The sequence below is a fragment of the Bradysia coprophila genome, unplaced genomic scaffold, assembly GCF_014529535.1.
Source record: "Bradysia coprophila strain Holo2 unplaced genomic scaffold, BU_Bcop_v1 contig_297, whole genome shotgun sequence".
NCBI lineage: Eukaryota > Metazoa > Arthropoda > Insecta > Diptera > Sciaridae > Bradysia > Bradysia coprophila.
The window spans coordinates 7035300-7058884 of NW_023503555.1; the positions used below are offsets into that span (position 1 = coordinate 7035300).

Consider the following 23585-nt stretch of genomic DNA (forward strand, 5'->3'; position numbering starts at 1 on the left):
TTATCAAAACAAATCCTCTAATGGATTTTAACAACACTTTCACAGTGAGTTTAAGTTTTGCATTTGAATTGGAATTAAAAGAAAAGGGTTGAAAATAAATGGATCTCCTTGTGCTGCCTTGAAACATAAATACTCCAACGGCAATAAGATGAAGAAAACCAGTGTTTTTTGGATGCGACGACTGAAAGAAACACTGGGGTTGGAGGGTTGGATTGTGTATTTTGAAAGTTCAATTATTTTCCATGGGTCTTATGCTGCGTCTATATATGTGCTTTATGTATTCTATGACTGTTAATGTTCGTTATAATGAAAAGGAAATGGATTTTACCAAAATACTATGCCATAAAGGAAACAAGAGATTAAGGAATCAAATAGAAGATGTTGATGGACTGTGAATTGAATGTAAATGAAATCTGATGGGTTATTTTACACAATTTAATTGGTCTTGGTAAATGCAGAGAACAATGGAAGCGGGTTTGAAAGTGGGATGTGAACGAGTTAATGCAAAGGAACGGTGAATACATATAAAGAAATTGGGTTAATTAGTTAGCCTTTATCGAATAGTCGTTACGATTAAGAAACCTTTTTGCTTTTGATTTTTAAATTTTGCGTTTAGTTATAGTTGTTACATGTACGAGTTGAAAACGAATTATGTTTGAAACATTTATTTGAAGTTGGAATAAACATAACAATAGATTCAGATTATTGATATTATTTTTACGATTTTCCAACGAGAACAGATCATGTAGAAGATGGGGGGACATCGTACTTTTTTGGTAGTTTTTGAACCCATTTTCTCCCTCCACTAGGTACATGTCTTTCCATAGACCATGTTAAAAATTAATTGTCAATTTTTAAGTGTATATCTTACTACGAAATATTGTTGATGCTAAAGTATAGTTTCCACTTAAAAAGAGCACTCCGTTTAGCCTCCGTCTATATGACAGTTGTAAAATAGAACAAAAGAACTCTCACGCAAACGGAGTGGAAATTGAATTTATTTCAATTTTTTACTCCGTTCACGTGACAGTTCCTTTGTTCTATTTTACAACTATCATGTAAACGGAGTGCTCTTTTTAAGTGGAAACTATACTTAAACCTTATCATAAAATGGCTTCAACTTCATGGATTTTATTTACGTTTTTCGCAATCTTTGGCGCAAACACACGAACGATCGCAGCGCTTTGCGGTGAAATGAAGAAATGATCCCCTCACCTATATCTTTAGCATTGTTTGTCCGGTTTTGTTGACCTCGCCCTTTCCTTAATCTTAGGGTTCTCATTTTTGAATTTTGAAAAAGAAGACATTTTAACGGCAAAAAAGAGAACAAAACGAGGACGCTTTCACATTCAAAAAAGAGGACGAAAAGTGAATTTTTGACGTGGAATTGGTGTTGAGGAATTTCGCGCCGCGTCATTCACAACAACCCCAAATTGACATTTTCCTTATACAAAATGTGTCATTTTGTCAATTATTGTGAATGACTTGGCGCGAAATTCCTAGCAGCCGCGGAATTACAACGACTGTACATGCACTTTGTGCAACTATTGCGTAACTTACACCACAGTTCATGCTGAAAACAAAAATATTCAAAAATGCTCTGTTCAATATGCACTGAAGTGGTCCTGATATTCTTTTGGATTTCTATTTGAGATTAAGATTTCGTTGTATTACCTTTAAGAGATTCTCTGACAGAGAAGATTATTAGTTAATGCCGTGCAGCGAAAATTTTTCGTTCTTTAGGTATGAGCTGCATCCAATTTACTTAAAAAAGAAGAAGACCTGAAAAAAAGAGGACATAGAGGACGTTTTCATCAAAAAAGTGATGTTCTTAGAATTTTTGTAAAAATGAAGAACGAGACGAAAAAAGGGGACATGTCCTCTAAAGAGAGGACGAATGGGAACCCTACTTAATCTGGAAAACGACGTAGCTCAGTGTGGAAATTCTTAATTTTTTGCCGTTTTTCCCATGAAGCAACATGACAAGGAATAACCAACAAATTCACACCACAACTGGACTTTTCAATTTTATCCTAAGAGTTGTGTTACATTATCCGATTTCCTGTGTACAAAATCAGAAGAGCATTTACGAAGATATTAGATGTTTGCTGAAGTAAACATTTCACAGCAGAGTAAAATAAACCAGGCAGGAGCCTTTCATAATGTTCATTTGAGGTCATTTTCATACAGTGTATTAGGTCACTCATTTGACTTTTCAAGAATGAACCGTTTCTGCCTGGACTATTTTGCTCTGTCGTGGTAGATGTACATATTCGTCGCATTACCTGTAAATGCAGAATAACGGAATTTTGTTTGAAAGTGGAATGTGAACGTCCACCAAGTCAACCTGTCACAGGCGGCAAGATTTTCAGAGATTGATAAATCTATTACTTCATTTGTTTTGAACATGCTTTTTGCTATATAAGACCTCTTTAGTCAGAGCTTTATTATTACTGTCGTTGTCGATAACAGATGACAGCCGTCTGTGACAGATTCAAACGAATGAACAGTAAACGGTGAATACGTATAAAAATTTTGTTAGTCAGTTAGCCCTTATCGAAGAGTTCTTACGTTTTAGGAGCTGAGGGTGGATTGGATTGATGGGTCGGTAAAACTCCAATTTCGACACACTCTCCATCGGTCTCTATTTTTACCGACCATCACACACCTTTCACACATATTTATTTATAAATATAACAAAAATATTTAATCATTTTGAGTGTGAAATGTATTCAATGAACTCAGAAAATCTGTTGAAGCATGAAATATTTTATTTCACGCAGATTTTGTCCATTTTCACACACTTTTCATATACATCTGATTAAAATTACTTGTGTGTTTAACACATACACGTACACACGTCACAACACAGTTTTATTCATTATATGGCTGTGGGTACTCGGAATTTAATGTGGAATGATTTTAAATGGGAGGAATTTATTAACAGTTGAAAGAACTTTTTGTTGGAAAGCTTTGTACGTACACACAATTTTATAAATCAACACCTTTGTGATTTAGGCCTTAGTCTCGATGAATATGAATGGTTGTTTAATCCGTATATGTACGTGTAGTAATATCTAACGTCTAATTATATCTTCAAACGAATGATAATACAATTTGAAATTGTATTAGTCAGTTACTTGGTAGATTACCACCGAGACTCGGTTTACTCGGCATCGCATGCGTTTTTTTTTCAATTTTTTTGTAAGAATCAGTTTCAACATTGGAGAACATTCGTGAGTTTTTAACGTCTGGGACTCTTGATATTTTTATAGGAGAAATCTAACCCTTGTTTCACATAGCAATTGAAAGCTAACGAAAAATTTCTCTTGTTTTCAGCTTTTTTTGAGGGATTCATTTGAAAAACAGCCTACCCCGAGTAAAAAAAAAGTCTCAAAGATTCGAATAGAGACGTCTCACGTCTCACAATACAATGGAAACTTTCGAACCTTTGAGACTTTTATTTTTACTCAGGCCGAAATCGAACGCATTTTCAAGTGGACTTTTTTATATGTGCCTAGGCAGGACTTCGACCCTAGAAACCAAAACCACTTTCAAAAAAATTCTTCAAAGCTTGTGTGGCTGGTGAAAGGTGATCACAAACCGAAAATTTGCACTTCTCTTAAAATTTTAAAACCAATAAGTCCCTATTCGGCTCAATAGCACATGTGATTACCTTTCTAATGACACCCCACACGACCCTGTACGGCTCGTGTAACCGGAGAAATTTTTGTAAGAAAAGTGCAAGTTTTCGGTCACCTTTCGATCACCTTTCACCAGCCACACAACCTTCAAAGAATTTTTTCGAAAGTGGTTTTGGCTTCTAGGGTCGAAGTCCTTTCTAGTTACATATAAAAAAATCCACTGGAAAATGCGTCCGATTTCAGTAGGCTGTTTTTCAAAAGAATCATTCAGAAAGAGCCGAAAACAAGAGACATTTTTCGTTAACTATCTAAATCAGGAGTAATTTGAGAAAAAGAAAAGAAAATTTTAGATTTTCTTGTAAACCAAAAACCAAGCGTCCCAGTAGTTCCGCGAAGTGTCTATTGGTCAATCTCAATACAATACAATGATTATTGGTACATCTTTTGGTTTAACAACTTCAAAAAATATTGTACCTCGTATTTATAGTAGAATCCAAACTGTCACATGTGTGTGTGGCTTAGAAAAGTTTTAAAAAAAACTTTTTTTTTTGTTCACATCGTATGACACAAAAAAGCCAAACTATGTTTAGCTTTCGTGGAAGCTCCCACAGACCCCTCCACGAGTCGGTAAAGTTAGTAATGCATTTCACTTCACCTATGATTCGGTAGACTTATTCGTGTGCAAATTGGTATAGTGTTCTTAGAGCATTGTTTCAAGTACCAGTAACGCCCATGGCCTGATGGTATATTTTCGTACAAGATTGGGCTCTGACTTTTTTTTCAAGAATGGAGTGTAGCCAATATATTTTACGAAATGTCTAGTCATCGGTTAACGGCAATAACGACAAAAATAAGCCATGAGCTCTAGTTAGAGTTCTTTTATTCAGCTAAATGTATGTTTAGAAAAAATGAAGAAAAAGATTTTCTCGTCCCTCACACACTAGACTATACGATACTTTAACTTTAACAAAAGAATCAATAGATTTAATAGTACTATGGTGGTATGAGTGGTTTTTGTGTATAGTTATCTAACAATAATAATAATAATTTTTATTAAGAGATTACAAACCAATTCCTTCCACTTGACATCACACTGAATGGTGGAGTGGATAGAATGAATTCTATGGAAATCGAGGACAAGTAAGGAAATAAAGTTATTTTTGTGAAAATATTTTTCATATTTTCTTGAAATTTCTTATATTTTCTTAGGTTTTTCTAATTTTGTTCAAAAAATAACCGAAATTGTTTTGGCAAAAACAGTCCCAGTTAGTAAACCAACTAGAGTATAAGGTGTTCTTATAAAAACACATCATTGAGTTAATCAATATTACATATTGCCATAGATTATTATTAAACGTAGAGTAATACGACCCACATAACCGATACACTGTATGCCTGCAACTTGAAAACTTGCGTCAAATATATTGATTAATTTATGTCATCTTGGTATGTCACATAGAGGAAATATTTCATTGCTACTGTCCAATGAATGTGTGAAGGTCTAATATGATTTTTCTTTAAGAATTCTATATTGACATTAAATTTGGACATTACACAACGGGTGAATAGAATTTTCTACATTGGGTTTCCACTTATGTAACAGCTTTTTAATGAAAGCAAAGGCATCATCACACACTGTCAATACACATACAATATAGCGTGAACATAAAATTGACAGTATTTTCAGTCATCAATAAAAAAAACCGAACCAAACACTGCCACCCGATAATAAAGCACCCTGAGCCCGAACACACACACGCATCAATGATTTTCTTGCCATTCCAAAAATATCCATACAATGCATATGTTACATTATATCCCAATATAATATTAATCCAAAACACACACCTTATTACGGGGTGTATCAACCGTGTAATTCTTTCCCATTTTCGTTCGCTATTTTCATCTCCATCAAACCGCGATATCACCGAAATACCATTCATACATTCATGAGCGATTTCGTTTTAAGAACGTTATTTATAATATGTATGAAAATGTGGTACGCGTATGATTTTCCTGGGTACAGGCCTCTCTCTTTGTTACAATGTTGCGTATGATACGTATGTTGTGTGAATATTATTATTATTATTACTCACCGAGAAAAGGAGAAAAAAAACCGTCAAAAAGATTTTCCTTTATTTTCCACCCTCAACCGTTGTCGACCTAGTTTAATACCAGATGATTGTAAACATTCAAGGAGTAGAAAAATAGAAAAATCTTTTAATACTTTGCATATAATACAACCCGCACCTCATCATGTGTTAAGTTATATATGCCGTTTTGTGTGCGTTGCGTATAGATGTAGTTCCGTGTTTTGGATATTATATTGATGCGTTGTAAAGCCAAATAAAGTCTCATCAAAATTTGCATATCAAATCGCATGTGAGATAATTTTTTTTTTCTTTTTCTCCCGACTAACAATATTAACATCACTTTTGTCAGATTCGGTATATGAGCGGGTGGTTTTTGTTCGGGGTCGGGGTGATGGAATGGGTATGGATGGTGTTACGAACACTTATTTTTTTCTTCTTCTTCGCTTCGAGAAAGAAAAATTTCTAAATATATTTTTACGCATGTTGCTTTTTAATAATATATTATGTTGAATATAAATATATTGACGTGTAAAACGTGAGCGATAACAATTTCTGTAATTTTATGAAGGGATGATTTGAAATGAATTTTTTTTTTCGCTTTTGCTTTTTAAACTTTTTGCGTAGTTATTGTTGTTGTGTATGCACGAGATGACATTTGGTGGAAATCGAATTATATTTTAAACATTATTGGAAGTTGGAATAAGCATAACAATAGATTTGGATTATCGATAATCTTTTTATGATTTTCCAACGATAAACGAGGTCTAATATGCGGGAACAGGATTTTTGTTGTTTTGTATTAGTTTACGCTCGTGTCACTGTACATGTTCGATGTCATTAGAAAGCTAAGACCAGTAGCAATCAGGACCTGATTATTAGGGGAAACAGTTTTTTGGTCTTGCAACAAGTTTTCCGCTACAGAGCAACCATTAGAATTTCGCCGAAATAGTCGCATTTTTACCACTACTTTGAACATCTATCTCATATTACAATACTTTCGGTAAAACACCGAAAATTCGGTTTCATTTTATTTGTACACCAAAAGTCCGTAGACTTTTTGCGTACAAAATGAGTGCAAAATTAAACTGGAAAATTCGAGAAATTTGTGAAAATATGGAATAATGTCTTTCCAAAAATATATTCTGGTTTGAAAAATGTGTGACCTCGGATCATCATGTTGTCAGAATGAATCTTCGTTTGTTCAAATTATTTTCAATCAATGTAGTAAAACAAAATCTTTTACTTCATTAGTTTCAACGTGTAGTTTGCTATATAAATCACATAAGCTCGGTCCCATCGTTTTCTTTTATCATCGCTGTCGACAGCAGATGACAGAGAAACATTTTTTGTTTAAATTGACGATTCAATTTTTTGGCTAAATTCGAGCTAATTCAATAAAATCTAGAAAAAAAATTTCAAAGGAAGACAGTAATTTGGAGGCTTCTTGACGTCTGCATCTGAGTGTTATTGTTAGAAGCAGTGATATGGTATTAACAATCACACCTCAGAGAGTTGATAATATGACGACTGGGTCGTTTCGACGGATAGAGGGAATATGTCGAATGACAGTTGGGTTTTTGAGAGAGAATTCAAAACATTTTCGCTCAACCAATTTCAAAATCATTTGACACATTCCCTGTATCCGTCGAAACGACCCATCGTCATATTAGTCTCTTTCTCTCTCTCTCTCAGCTGGATTGATAATCAATCTAGAATTGAGGCAAGATCGTTAAGAACGTGCAGTAACAGAAGGTGGCAGCAGAGAATTCTTATCACTCAGTTCACCGCACTTCAAGCAAAAGTGCTATTAATGACAGCTGCCAAATAGAGTACTATTTTGTATGAAATTTTATCCCACTCTTTTTAGAGTGTAAAATTTTGAATGGAGCACTGTGAAGTTTCAGTACCTTATTTAGAGTACCACTTTTGCTTTAAGTGCGTTGCTCAGTTACGTTTTCCATTCAAAACTTGGGCACTTTCTGACCCTGAGCCGTTCCGATTGGTTGAAACATGTTTCAAAAAGGAAGAGACTATTGGCACCGGGTGCCAATAGTCTCTTTATAATACTGTGGCTAATGGCACCGGGTGCCAATAGGATCTTTATTATACAAAAGCTAACCGCACCGGGTGCCAATAGTCTCTCTATTATACAAATGCTAATCGCACCCGGTGCTATGAGCCACAGTATTATAGAGAGACTATTGGCACCCGGTGCCATTAGCCACAGTAATATAAAGAGACTATTGGCACCCAGAAAAATTAAAATTTGAACAAAAAATCCGGATATTTTGAAAATTAAACTTGTTTTGAACACAATCCTAGGGAATTCATCTTTTTTACGAAATGTAACGTAAAGGCGGTAGTTTGTTCGATCTTAGTGAGTTCGTCATTTTACAAAATACAACGTAAAGACGGGTTGTTTGATACTAGCGAATTCGTCCCTTTACGAAATTTAATGAAAAGGCGGATTGTTCGATTCTGAGGAACCTTTACTTTACACTTCGTAGAAGGATGAATTCCCTAGTATTGTTCAAAACGCATTTGCGTTATATTTCGTGAAAGAATTAATTCTATCGAACAACCCAAATTTACGTTAAATTTCGTAAAAGGATGAATTCCCTAAGATCGATCAAACTACCTTTACTTTACATTTCGTAAAAGGGTGAATTTCTCAGGATCGAACAATCCGACTTTACGTTACAATTCGTAAAAAGATGGATTCCCTAGGATTGTGTACAAAACAAGTTTAATTTTCAAAATATCCAGATTTTTTATTCAAATTTTAATTTTTCCAGGTGCCAATAGTCTCTTTATAATATTGTGGCTAATGGCACCGGGTGCCAATAGTCTCTTCATAATACTGTGGCTAATGGCACCGGGTGCGATTAGCATTAGAATAATAAAGAGACTATTGGTACCTGGTGCCATTAGCCACAGTATAATAAAGAGACTATTGGCACCCGGTGCCATTAGCCACAGTATTATAAAGAGACTATTGGCACCCGGTGCCAATAGCATATTCGTTTCAAAAATATTTTAACCAACACAAATGCTGAAAAGGACCACTTGGTAAAATGTAATACATTAAAAAATTGTTTCTGTCATTTTTTGAAACGTCAAGGTCGTCCCAATAGTGTTAGTATACTGATAGTGTAGTATCCCCACAGCCATTTTCAAATATCTCTTCGATTTTCGTCACCAAACATTCAAATTTGATCATAAAACACCGAATGCACCTACCAATCTGAATCTGCTTAGCCCAATTCGAACAAGAATTTCTTCATCTAATAAATTTATTTGAACAACGAAATTAAAAAAAAAAAATCAAGAAAAACGATGGGCGTATATTTAACGATAACACAAAAAAAAAATTTGACCTAAGGTACAGTTAAAGTTAATAAACTCGTAAGACCTTGTTTTGTGTCAGAAGAAGAGGCTTTCCAAAATTTCGATTTCGTTGACTTTTTTTATGCATAATACAAATCTGGTTTTTCATAGTAAATTTTTCTTCTTCTTCTGCTTGTAATTTTAAAAGGTCAATAGCATTCTACTGTCGGTTATTGATTTATTTCGTTTTCGTTTATTAGAATATTTACCTTTTAATTGGAGTTATACTACTCTGGTACTAGTTGGAGAAAATCGTTTGTCTAACTTCATTGCACATCGAAGCATTTAGAAATGTGACCTTACCGATCGTTCATAGAAAAAGCAAGGATTTATAGATAGTCGCTTATCCGAACCTCTTCAGCTGATCGCTTCTCTGTCTTCATTTCGAATATTGTAGACACTTCAAGAACACTGCATAGTATACAGGTTCTCGCAAACTACCAATAAATGTATTAAATAGAGTAGTGTTTGGACACACCAAATATGCTATTGCTACACACCTATAGGTGAACTCGAAGAGGCTAACAACTAAAGAGTACCACTAATGGTATTTATCGTATATGAGCGCAATCCTCATTATAAATACCACTAATGATACTAATGGTAATATGACTAAATATATTAATGGTATTAGCAAAACTTATGCTACAGTTGGTTCATTCTATAAAAAAAACACTTTCGACAGTTTTTTAAGAGTTTTAAGAGTTAAAGATGTTACCAGTCAATTAAGAGGCACCAGCACTTAGCTAAAATTGTAGCCTACATTTGCGTGTTTCGTATTTCATTTTTGTTAATATCTTTTCATCAGATTCCTTTTTGAAAAATGTACGACCGCAATTCCGACCACGAATGTGTAAGCTTTCAACAGAAATTAGTTTTGGTTGTAGTCGTTTGACCAGCTCTGAGGAAAGTGAGCAGTTCAATAAAATTTTCATAAACTGCTCATTGTCCTCAGAGCTGGTCATATTGCTACAACCAAAACTAATTTCTGTTGAAAGTTAACACATTCGGGGTCGGAATTGCGGTCGTACATTTTTGAAAAAGGATTCTGGTGGAAAGATATCATCAAAAGTAAACTAAAATCCAGTATTTAAAAATCGCCCTAATGTATGCTTTTCGTCAAAGTACCGGTGCCTCTTAAGTGTTGCCATATCATAGACTGTGAAGCTTTTAACTGACTAATCGATGACTTTTAAAACTCTGATAAATCTAAAAATGTGTTCTTTTGAAAGATGAACACACTGTGTTAATGGTGTAAACAAACTGATGGTACTAATGGTATTAATACCACTAATGGTAAATACTAATGGTATTAATACCACTAATGGTACTAATGGTATTAATTGACACCACTAATGATACCGATGGAATTAATAAGGTGTTCAAGTAGAACGAGATGGAAAATCAACTCGGGTCAGCTTTTCGTAAGTATGGCGGCTGTCGAAAATACTCGTTTTGATCGTGCTCGAATTTTTGTTAATTTGGACTGTTTTATGATGTTTTGTCGTTTGATTTTACGTTACGAAGTGTTTTTTTAATGAAATATCGACGTTTACGGACAGTTTGTGTGTTCTTTTGGCAATAATCGTCGAATTATTAAGTTCAGTGATAAACGACGAATTGTGTTTTATACAGACAATAGCGGCCTTTATTGTAGTCGCTCGACATCGCCATTCAACGTATATCGCTTGTTGCTGTTTCGATTGTACCGTTTCAGCTGATTGTTGACATTGAATCGAAAAGATGAACAACTGTACGGTGTGCGATGACTGCTTTCGAAATGACAATCGAAATAAAGTTATTTGTGATGGGTTTTGCCGTAAATCTTTCCATGCTGAATGTGTCAACTTTAGTAAAGATGCGCTGTTGTGCTACCGAGAGATGCCAAATCTTCAATGGTTCTGCGATGGATGCATCTTTCAAACACGCTCGTTTAACGTTTCATCTCCGCCATTCAATAAAGTCAATTCAACCATCGCTATAACGACCTCATCGCCCGTCGAACGCTCGCAAGTTGCTGCCGAACGCCAACGGAAATCATTTCCAAATGCAAAGCCGAATCGTCATCGCCCCGTAATGTTGCCAAACCGATCGAATAGCGCCGGAGAACACATTAGAAACGCCGATCAATCAGTATTGAGTCCATCAATGAACGGTGAGCCGAAAACCGAAAATCGTTTGATGAAGTCCCCCGTCACAAATGGATCGAATCGGCTGACATCTGTAATCTCGAAACCCGATGTTGCGCAACTCAATTCATCAGCGAACGTAAAACAAGTCGAAAATTGTTTGGTTGAGACTCCTGCCTCAAATGGATCGAATCTGCTGACCGATTCATTAATCGCGCAATCTGATGTTGATGTTGCTCAATCCAGCCCACAGCGTAATTCCGTTGATGATACTTTAAAGGATCAAGGATCCATCGGAACCCACAAACCTGTCAACTAATTGTAGTTCTTTTGCCGAAGTGCTAAGTAATTCGTCTACTGGCCACATTCAGTCACAACGTACAGTTTCGCCGAACCGTGAGACCTGCAAAGTAGTTTACGTGGCCAATTTTGAAACGTCTGTTACCGAGGAACAAATTGTCAATTACTTAATTCGAAAGAACGTAATAACGTCTGCTAAAGATGTGTCGTGTAAAATATTGGTTTCGCCCTCTGTAGATTTTTCAACTATTACCTTTGTATCTTTCAAAATTACTGTCGGTTTGGAGGCTTTCGACTCTATAGTAAAAAGTGAATGGTGGCCCGATGGTATCGTAGCTCGTGAATTTTTGGAACGTTAGACTTATGTAGTCTTTGTAATTGAGTCATTGTCATTGCTGTAATTTTGTTTAATTTAAGTTGTAAACTGTTAATTTATTGTATTTTCGTTTATTCAGCCAGTATTTGGCGGTGAAATAAAGATTCATTCATTCATTCATTCATTCAAGTGTTTCCATGTCATAGACTGTGAAGCTTTTAACTGACTAATCGATGACTTTTAAAACTCTGATAAATCTAAAAATGTGTTCTTTTGAAAGATGAACACACTGTGTTAATGGTATAAACAAACTGATGGTACTAATGGTATTAATACCACTAATGGTAAATACTAATGGTATTAATACCACTAATGGTAAATAGTAATGGTATTAATACCACTAATGGTAAATACTAATGGTATTAATACCACTAATGGTACTAATGGTATTAATTGACACCACTAATGATACCGATGGAATTAATAAGGTGTTTAAGTAGAACGAGATGGAAAATCAACTCGGGTCTGCTGTCATCGATAATACAAAAGAATCTGACAGCAGAACCCGAGATGGAACAATATGTTATCTCTCTCACTTGGTACTGGTGATACTAATGGCATCGTTACATTAAATAGAGTAGTATTTTGCCATACCAAATGTGATGCTATCGATGTAATCGAAATTGCCAGCAAACATAAGCAATGAGCTCAGGTTACCGTAGTCTTATACGCCAACTGCAAGTTGAGACTATTGAAGTAAAAGATTCAGTTTGAATCGTCTAGAAATTCTTAAATCAATAAACTCGTGGACTAATATAATAGACTGTCGGTTTTAATCCTTTTGTAATATTATTAACAAAATCGACGATCTAAATGAATGATTCTACAACTACTATAAAACAGACATATTTTGCAAATTGCTCAGTCACGCAATAAGAAAATACGGTCATGACCCGTGTTCTCTCATACCAAAGCATATATTTCGACACAAAGGGACTTACTCTATTTAATAATGTCAGTGTGTCTAATGAAATGAAGAAATGAATGGTCAGTTCTCTGCAAACTTACCAAAAAAAAATCGCAAGCAATTTTGTGTTGTCTTGAAATATATAAACGAAGAATGGAAAAAAACGTAAAAAGGAAAAAAAAAACTACAAACCTGATTTCCACCGAATTCGCCAGTCGGGTTAACATAAAATGGATTGGTATATTAACACCGATGATGTATTACGATCGCGTTTTTTAGATGTACCACCGAAAGAACAATAGACGAGACACATTCAGTGAGTCAAATGTTATCTAATCATTTGATCCATTAATTTTGGATTTCGATAAACATAAGTAAACTAAGGAAACTACGTCATCATTATCATATAAACCTAAAGTTTGAATTGATTTTTGTTTTTTCGGTAATCAACCCGAATAACTTCACCTAAATTGAGGTAGGTCAATGTACGTGAATATTTCGTTGCCTTAAAACAACTTTTTCGATAAATTTTGAAAGGAACCACATGTTAAATCGCGTAGTCTCTGTTTTGTGCGAGACATGAATTGAACTTTCATGCGAGTTTTTTTTCCTTTTTTTTAATTTTTCGTTTGTTCAAAGCAGGACGAAGAGGGATTTTGAACCTGTATTTCAACACAATACTTAAGGCGCGTACACGAATGATTTAAATCAAAAGAAAAAAAAGAATTGACCTTGAATGCGGTCACGTTAATGAGAAAATTATCCAATTGAATTTAACAATTCGTTTACGATGTTTGCCATTCGCAATTTTATAAATTCGGTTAAATAACATCCGTTGGAAGTGATAAATACTGTTGGAAGTTCAATGGACTAACATTTTTGTTGATTAGAAACGACTTTGCTAAAAAACGTTGTAGTATATTAGTCGATGAAAGTCAGTCACTAGTACATATCATCAGTCTTTCACAGCCAACAATCATATCAAAAGTGAAATTATCAAATCTGTGCGGCTTTTAATCGATTTTCAGCATATTGATTTCAAATCTTTTACTTCATTTGATTCAACATTTTATTTTGCCACATAGAACCACAGCAGCCATAATTAATAACTTATTTTTGTCGTCATTGTCGGTAGCAGAAGAAGTATCCGCCGCCGCAATGATTGAATCTCGTCGTTATTGAATTTCACTTCAATTTATAAATCAACCAAATTTGTATTAATAACTACTTCAGCTTTTTCACCAGTGGTCCTCTGATACAGTCACACTGCTCAGTGCTCATAAGTGTTTATATGATTCGACCGCAACCTGTGTATGAGTAAAATTTGGATTTTACCACGTTAAGGTAACACTCTGTTTGTATAAGTGGACAAGTTGCTAAAACAGCTGAAGTAAATTTGGTTGACTCTCCTAACTGTGCGCATCTTTGTCATTTGTCTGTACCTAACTTCTGCATGACTTCATCATTCCCTTCACTATTTTTCGTTCTTGAACCGAACTTCTTGACAGCATCTGTAATAATTATCGAGTTCTTTACTTCCTTTGATTTTCGTACTTCTTCAAAGAGATTGCTGCAAGATCTTTTACTTCATTTGATATACCGATCATTTTGCTATAAAAAGCCGCATTGGGTGAAGCTCATCGCTATTTTTTTTCGTTGTTGATAACAGATGACTTTAGAGTGATTAAAGAATTGTGTCCACATCAGAAGCATACCTTTTAAGGAATAACTTAATACAAATACCTCCCTAACAATAAGATCCTAATGCCGAAATGAGGGACCATGCCGAGGCGAATTTTAATCCTCTTTAAACGCAGTATTTAATGGAGCGACACAAATTGTTATGTTAATGCTATGAGCACTGTTATGTGTTATGCTTAGAAACATTGAAGAGTTTCATTATTATTGATTCAATATGATGCTAACGAAATTAATGCAGGTATCTATCGATTGCTAATTAAGTGATTAACTGTCCATGATCGGTTGTTCTTTGGCTGCATTTCTATCAGTACTTTAGCCAAAAATTTAAATGAAAGAATGGATTCAATTAAGTCTAGTCCCAGTATTCCTTCTTCTCATTATTAATCCGAAAAGCTCAGTGACAAAATCGGATTATTTTTCGCACTAGACGAAATACAACTGGAGCGCGTGGTATATAAATCAATAGACCAGCGCAAATCTTTTAGTTCGATTCATCTAAGTATTTTGAGAACATTGTCTTGTTTTGTTGAAATGACGCACGTACTCTCTTATTTTGGAAGACGAATTACGAAAAAAAAATATTATTCCAAAATCGTCGTCGTAATTATGGGGATTGACCGGAATACAATTTTTAAGTTTAAAAAATATTGAAGTTCACAGGTCAGGTGAACAAACTCTTTTTAAATAAAATTCCCACAAAAAACTGTCATCGAAATAGACTGATTTCCTGTAAACTACAATCGTTAGTTCATCTCGCACGCAGGGCCTATTTTCGTGAAATTGATTCTTAAAAATTCTTGAAAATGTTCGAAATTCTCAAATTCAAGAGTTTTTGAGTTACTCAAAATTATTCTCTTTTTAAATAAAATTCCCACAAAAAACTGTCATCGAAATAGACTGATTTCCTGAAAACTACAATCGTTAAGTATAGTTTCCACTTAAAAAGAGCACTCCGTTTAGCCTCCGTTTACATGACATTTGTAAAATAGAACAAAGGAACTGTCACGTAAACGGAGTAAAAAATTGAAATAAATTCAATTTCCACTCCGTTTGCGTGACAGTTCTTTTGTTCTAATTTACGACTGTCATGTAGACGGAGGCTAAACGGAGTGCTCTTTTTAAGTGGAAACTATACTTTAGTTCATCTCGCACGCAGGGCCTATTTTCGTGAAATTGATTCTTAAAAATTCTTGAAAATTCTTGAAACTGTTCGAAATTCTCAAATTCAAGAGTTTTCGAGTTACTCAAAATTATTCGAAATTCCATAAAATTCTCGAAAATTTTCGAAATTTACGAAAATGCTCGAAGATGCATCATCAAGCTTAAATTCTTGAAATTTTTTAAAATTCCTAAAGTTTTCGAAAAAAAACCTGAAAATAGGCCCTGCAACATTAAAAATAGGTTTTTATCTGCAATCACAAAACAAATTTCTGTGGATTTTGTTGCGCTAATACACCCACTGCCACAGCGCCAATAGACGAAATTTCCATTCAACATAATTGAATAAATTGACCGCATCAAAATCTGATTGGAATAAATTTGGAAAATATAACAAGAAGAAAGAAAGAAGAAAAAACATTCGAAAATTGAAAAGTCTCCATCTCCAAATCTCAGGTTTGCCATAATCAACAAGCATTTGTACCAATACGTTCAAATGGTCTTAGAGAACTTTTTCGTCTTCGTCTTATTGTTACTCTCCTCACACTTAATACCTTTGCGAGTAAGTCGCATTGGATTACCAATCGTTTCGAGTAGTTTCGGTATTATATTTGTGTATAACTAAAGATTCCAAAAAAAATACTTATGCAATTTGGAGATGAGAAATGATTTTGTTTTTGTTTACGGACTGTATATATCGTTTTGGAGGTTTGTTGGATCCAACCGAAAAAAATTATCTATAAAAGAGAGCTCACGCATTTTTGGTCAGATGAATTTGAAACGGCGGTGCAACAGTGCAACGGAATTATATATAAATTTCATAAAAAACTGCATTTATAAATATCAATCGGTGAAGCTTTTTTTTTCTCTATTGTTGGGAATTTACTTTGAAAAAGTTATCTTATCAATGGAAATTTATTCTTTGATATTCGATCGATTTGTTGTTCGTTGCTATTGTTGTGTTATTTTAAGAAAATTCGCCTTGTAAAGCGGAAAAATTGACATTGAAATTTTTCGCGATATATTGCTGTGGTCGGCTGAAAATTATTTATTTCGAGATTTCATCTGTACCGGTGAACATCAAGTGACTAAATATTGGAACTCAATAATATATTGCATTCAAAGTGTGTATCATTTGCAACGATGCACAAGGCAGCTTTATATCAACGTTCAAATGGTTTACAGCGTCGGGATGCTAAGGAAGTTCTTGAAGTGAGAATTTTAATTTTCTAAATCTTCTTTGCCCTGTTGTTTTTGCAATGAATAATTTTTGTGTGAGAATTTTGGAACGTTTTTTTTAACTAAACCTTCAAGTTTCAAGGTCTAATTTTTGTGATTCAGTTCGCTAAAAAATCAATTTATAACTGGGAGGAAGGCACAAACACAAGAACTACAAAGAAAGAAATATATATTAACCCTAGGGTTGTAATACTTATTTACATGAATAGAGATAAAAAATTGAACGTCAAGTTTTTGTGTGAGTTTCGTTGATCCGAGGCGTAGCCGAGTTACACAAAAGACGTACTAAAATGTATTGAATCACTGTCTAAACAATGATTGATCATTTCAGAGTGTTAACCATTTTAATTCAATCGAAAGAATCACATCTCACGACCATTAAACCTCAGAGGGAAATGTCTCCGTGTGAGATTTTTAGAAAATCGGATCGGGTATGTGACAAAAAGTTTTTTTTTTGTGAATTCGGTGTGTTTTTATTTACCTGTCAGTCTTAATCTGCGATTTAGACAGCGACGGAAGTAATGCTTTGCGCTCACATTCACTCTTCTTTACTTGCCTGACATTCCGGTTCGACCCGAAAAAACCGGGTCAGAAAAATAACCCGGTTTTTTCACGTCGACCTGTTGACCTTGATTTTATCATAACTGTAAGATTGGAGATAATAGTACATTACGGCCGAGGTTCCAAATTTTCATTTTGACGAGTGGGGACATTATGGTCCGACTCGAAAGGGAGGGTTGTATTTCCACTCGTCAAAATAAAATTTGGAACCTCGCACGTACAGTGCTTTACGTGAATAGGTAATGTAAATGCATATTTCATATGATCGAAGCTCCATGTACATTGCCGTATCATGTAAATTAAAAAAAACAGCACGTCAGATATTGTTTCACGTGTTTTTCTACATCTGTTGAAGGCAGATATGTGCGTCGACATGACGACGGCATAAATTTTTTGTCAATACGACACCAGCTTGCGCCGCACATAAAACAATGAGTAAATTCGTAAATTACTATAGCGACGAAGTCGCACTTTTCGAGTCCTAGGTATGAAAAATAAATTTTCATTAGCAAAAATCGTTTTCTGACTTTAAAGATCGAGTTCGTGAACATTTCTTACCTTTATCTGTGCCATTTTGTAACGCTACCTCTAAGACTAACTTTTGAGAGATTCCAAGACTCCTAGCACTAATCCAACTTCGAAAATATTTTTTCTTTACACAAAATCTGTTTTTCTCCCTACCATAGGAATTTGCCCACAATTTCAACTTCCGCTCTGATGGCACCGACACTTTGATGGACATTGGTTGTGGAAGCGGCGACGTTACAATTGATTTCATTCTTCCATTGCTGCCATTGAATTTTAAGCGTTTGGTCGGAAGCGATCTATCCGATCAAATGATACGATACGCGCAAGAAAGTTTCCAACATCCGAAAATTGCGTTCCAAAAACTAGACATCGGTGGCGATTTGACTGGCTATTTGGAAACGGTTGAACCGTTCGATCACATAACGTCGTTCTACTGCTTGCACTGGGTACAGAATCAGGAGAAAGCTTTGCAAAATGTTTTCGATTTACTGCAACCGGACGGCGATTGTTTGATTGCATTTTTGGCGGCTAATCCGATATTTGAAATTTACAAACAAATGTCGCAGACAATCAGATGGTCACAGTATATGGCTGATGTTAATCGCTACATTTCACCGTATCAATATTCCATTAATCCTATCAAAGAATTGGAAAAGACATTGCTGTCGGTGGGCTTTGCCGATTATCAAGTGGCTGCCCGTGATAAAATGTTTGTTTTCGATGGACTGGAAATTTTGAAAAGTAAGTTCAATGTTGTGAAAACGAAAGCGTCTTGTGGTCGCTTTTGACCGTGAATGAATGGTGGGTCACAATTTCGTTTGTACTCTTTGCAGAATCAGTAAGAGCTGTCAACCCGTTTCTGGATCGTATACCGCCAGAGGAACATGACGACTTTTTAAACGATTACGTCAGCATTGTGTCGAAAATGCAATTAACCGAACACGATCAGGAGAACGGCGACTGCAAATTCCGGACACCGTATAAATTGCTGATTGTCTATGCGAGAAAATAATTTTCGATTTTTTTGGATTTATTTCTTTTAACATTGTACCTCAGAGTAGCCTTTTAGTGATGGGATGATGATCTAAACATTTTCAGATTTTAGATAATAAAAAGTGAATTTATTTATTGAAGGGCTGGGAGTGTTACATTTTATGAAAAGTTGTTGCAGTTGCAGCTGCTGCTCCACTAAGTTCACATTAGAGAACAAACTTACTAAATAAAACTGGCTTCTAGCTCATTATCCAGGGGAGCTACAACTGGGAATATGGTTGGAAATGATATGTTTGTATTTCAGAGATATCTTGTCGGAACTGTGTTACATAGGTCAAAAGAAAGAGAATGTTTTTCTTCAACCACCACTCCCACCTGTAGAATTCTGGGATTTTCAGAGCTTTACCGTTTTTTTTTTCGGATTCGATTTTGGACTTTTAGTATCATTGGAGTGATAGAAGGTTGGTTCCTAGAATTACATCACCCCACATGGTCCACCATCCTCCCAATTCTACAACTCCAGAATTGTGAGGATTTTTCATGTTTTTTGTAGGTTCCTTTCTAGACTTTTGGGATTATTGGGGTGATAGAAGGTTGGTTCCAAGAATTACTTCACATGGTCCATCATCTTCCTATTTTGACGACTTTTCTTAATGTTTTGGGTTCCCTTCTGCACTTTAGGGATTATATTGAGGTGGAAGTGATTAGTTCCTACACATCAGTTGACTAAAATAGCGATTAAATGTTTTGCATTAATGGAATGAGTAGGATAGCTATTCATCTGTTATCGATAACGACGACAAAAATAATGACAAGATCAGTGTAATATGGTCATTTATACAGTAAAATGCATGTTTAATAAATTGAAGTACAAGATTTGAAATCAACAGATTAAAAATACTTTGATCGATAGAAGTAATAGATCCGATAATAATACTAGTCATATGCTTGCCGTCTGCAACAAGTTAAGGGTTCGGACTGATTTTTTCTGTAACAACATAATTCTATCCAATTTCAATCAAGATTTGAACCAAATTGTGGGAGTGCTAGTACGGTCACGGTCTTAAAGCACATTGAGAATTCCGTGATAAACAGCCAATAGCGTTCACCAGGGCCTATTATTTGGGAATCGATTTTGGGAATATTTGAGAATATTTGGGAATATTTGGGAATATTTGGGAATTTTGGGAATATTTGAGAATTTTTGTGAATATTTGGGGATTAATTCCTTTTGAATATATTATCCCAAAATGTTTGGTTTCTATTTTGTATTGTTATCAATAAAGCTTTATAAATCGTGTTTAAATACCATTGACATTTAATCTCATCCATCAGAAGTTTATTTTCGATGTTCACAAATGACTTAGAAATAAACCAGTGGCATTACAGCAGGTATTTTCTATCGTTAAAACTTTTACACCTCGTCTACTTCCCAAATATTCTCAAAATTCACAAATATTCCCAAAAATTCCCAAATATTCACAAATATTCCCAAATATTCCCAAATATTCCCAAATATTCACAAATATTCCCAAATATTCCCAAAATTCCCAAATATTCCCAAATATTCACAAATATTCCCAAATATTCCCAAAATTCACAAATATTCCCAAATATTCCCAAAATTCACAAATATTCCCAAATATTCCCAAAATTCACCAATATTCACAAATATCCCCAAATATTCACAAATATTAACAATATTGATTCCTAAACGATGAGGCTGATGAAATCACAGTAGGCACTGCGTTTCTGTTATACAGATAGATGACTTGTTTTTGTTGTATGAGTTAAAACATAATCCTAAGCGGTAGCTCGTATCACTAAAGCCTCCAAATTTGACACTTGTCAATTCAGTGTTCATGCTAGTAGCAGGGCTGTGCCATAACACATACATTTTTTGGGGTACCTCCAACGCCGCTGGCTTAAAACACTTTATTATGTATCACAAATTTTATAAGCATGATATCCACTGAATCGTTCAAATTTTATTTAAGTCTACGTCTACCTGGTCTTAAATTTTTGTGAATATTTGGGAATATTTGGGAATATTTGTGAATATTTGGGAATTTTGGGAATTAATTCCCAAATAATAGGCCCTGGTTCACAGATATAGTTGATCTGCTACCTGCATTTGATAATTATTTTTTTCGAGAGAATCGAGAAAATATGACAAAAATCAATTTCCTCCAATAATTTTAGATTTTCTTGATTGTCTCAAATTTGAGAAAATCGAAAAAAATTTTCTCAAAGGCAGGTAGTGATATGCATGATGTTCTCTTACACAATTTTTTATGAAATTACAATCTCAAATGAATGTTTTTTGTGACACAAAAATACACCTGAGTTTTTAGCCGTTAATCACGATACTCTTTTAAATATTCAAACCTTTCGATCCTGCTGCCACCTTTGAATAAAACATTAAACTAAAATTTCTTGTGACGATTTTTAGGAACGGCAGGACGTTTATCGTCTGATTGATTGACATTTTCATCGAATATGAAGATTTAATTTTCAGTGTCTGAATTGAGACAGAGTGGTTGGACAGAGCGGTCTTGAAAAGGAAATCAAAAAATTCTCATCTTAAATTTTACGACAAAAGTGGCATCTCCACGCTCTATTCATTGGAATTACTTCTTAGAACGGTCGTGAAATGTCGCTGTTAAACGTATTCTGAATAATGTGGACCAATCAAATTGCACCAAGTAATTTGACAGCTCTTCACAAACGATAAGAACAGTTTTCGGTGTTAAATTTGCACAACATTTTTATTTAACAATTTGGCACTGAAGAACGAACTACTTGTTACACTTGTGGGTTCCCAACAATCAGATAGTATTATCGAATCCGATTAGTATTAAAACAAAGAATTCGTTTCAAAACAATCAGTCGGAAAAGTGAACACGTAGCATCGCTCTTTGCCTACGCCGGTTAAGTGTTTTCATTTTTCACAACAAAAATGATCGTTCCGTTAGGTACCTAGACTTTGACGGGAAAATTGTTTCCTTTTCGTTAATCCAATAATCCAATCAATTTAAAATGTTTCAGTCGTAACGCTGCTATGCATAACGCAAACTTTAGCGCTCTATCCCGCAAATGGTGACGTAGTTGAATTGACTCCATCAAATTTCGATCGACTTGTTGTACAAAGCGATGAGGTGTGGGTGGTGGAAGTAAGTGAACATCTGGAATTATTTGTCATTTTGATCTTATTTTCACGTCTCTTTGTGCACTATTCAGTTCTTTGCTCCTTGGTGCGGCCACTGTAAATCACTGGTGCCGGAATACAAAAAAGCAGCCGCTGCCCTGAAAGGCGTTGTCAAAGTGGGTTCTGTCGATGCTGATCAACACAAGTCATTGGGCGGTCAGTTCGGCGTTCAAGGTTTTCCGACCATCAAAATATTCGGAGCCAACAAACGGTCACCGTCAGACTTCAATGGTCAAAGAACTGCCCAAGGAATTGTTGATGCAGCTCTGTCCGAAGTGAAGAGCAAAGTTAAGGCAGCGTTGAATGGAGGAAGCAGCGGTGGTAGTGGAAAGAGTTCCGGTAGCGGAACCAAGGGAAACAAAGATGATGTGGTTGAGTTGACCGATTCTAACTTTGATAAATTGGTGTTGGACAGTGAAGACGTGTGGTTGGTTGAATTCTTCGCTCCATGGTGCGGACATTGCAAGAACTTGGCACCCGAATGGGAAAAGGCTGCCACCGAACTGAAAGGAAAAGTGAAATTGGGTGCTCTGGATGCAACCGTTCATCAAGCAAAGGCACAAGAGTATGGTGTCCAAGGTTATCCGACAATTAAATTCTTCCATGGAGGTCGCAAAGATCGTGGTGATGCCACTGACTACAGTGGTGGACGAACTGCACAAGAAATCGTTACGTGGGCATTGGACAAGTATTCCGATAATATTCCGGCACCCGAAATCGTTGAATTAACGTCTGAAGACGTGGCCAAGGATGCCTGCGAAACCAAACCACTTTGCATTGTGTCCGTTCTTCCGCACATTCTCGACTGTGATGCTAAATGCCGTAACAGATACTTGGACATTCTGCGCGAATTGGGCGACAAATACAAGAAGAGACAATGGGGCTGGCTATGGATGGAAGGCGGAGCTCAATCGAAAGTGGAAGATGCGCTGGAAATTGGCGGATTCGGGTATCCTGCTATGGCTGCCGTTAACATTAAGAAAATGAAGTACACAACGCTGCGCGGTTCGTTCTCCAAGGACGGTATCAACGAATTCTTGCGAGACATTTCGTATGGCCGTGGACAGACCGCTCCGATTAAAGGCGCTGAAATGCCGAAGGTCTACAAAAATACGCCGTGGGATGGTCAGGACGGTCAATTACCGGAGGAGGAAGATATTGATTTGTCGGACGTTGATTTGGATGATGATGAGGATAGCAAGCCGGGCAAGGAAGAGTTGTAAAGTTAGCGGGTGTGTTAGATGTAAATTTAATGAGACTGCTGTTTGTGTCCGGAGTGTGTGTGTGAATGGGTGAATGTGTGCTGGCCAATAGAAGAAATCGTTTTTTGTAATGAAATCAGTTCCATTCGAAAAATAAAT

General features: G+C 35.5%; 2 protein-coding genes across 2 annotated transcripts; both read left to right on the forward strand.

Annotated features, from left to right (window-relative positions):
• The first annotated feature begins 16466 nt into the window (after positions 1-16466).
• Positions 16467-19154, forward strand: LOC119078943 (juvenile hormone acid O-methyltransferase). The gene is made up of 3 exons (XM_037186690.1): positions 16467-16907; positions 18182-18764; positions 18857-19154. Exons 1-3 carry the CDS (start codon positions 16839-16841, stop codon positions 19033-19035), a joined length of 831 nt encoding a protein of 276 aa, XP_037042585.1. The 5' UTR covers positions 16467-16838; the 3' UTR covers positions 19036-19154.
• Positions 19155-21724: 2570 nt separating this feature from the next.
• Positions 21725-23528, forward strand: LOC119078936 (protein disulfide-isomerase A6 homolog). The gene is made up of 3 exons (XM_037186682.1): positions 21725-21991; positions 22065-22189; positions 22257-23528. Exons 1-3 carry the CDS (start codon positions 21976-21978, stop codon positions 23445-23447), a joined length of 1332 nt encoding a protein of 443 aa, XP_037042577.1. The 5' UTR covers positions 21725-21975; the 3' UTR covers positions 23448-23528.
• Positions 23529-23585: the final 57 nt, after the last annotated feature.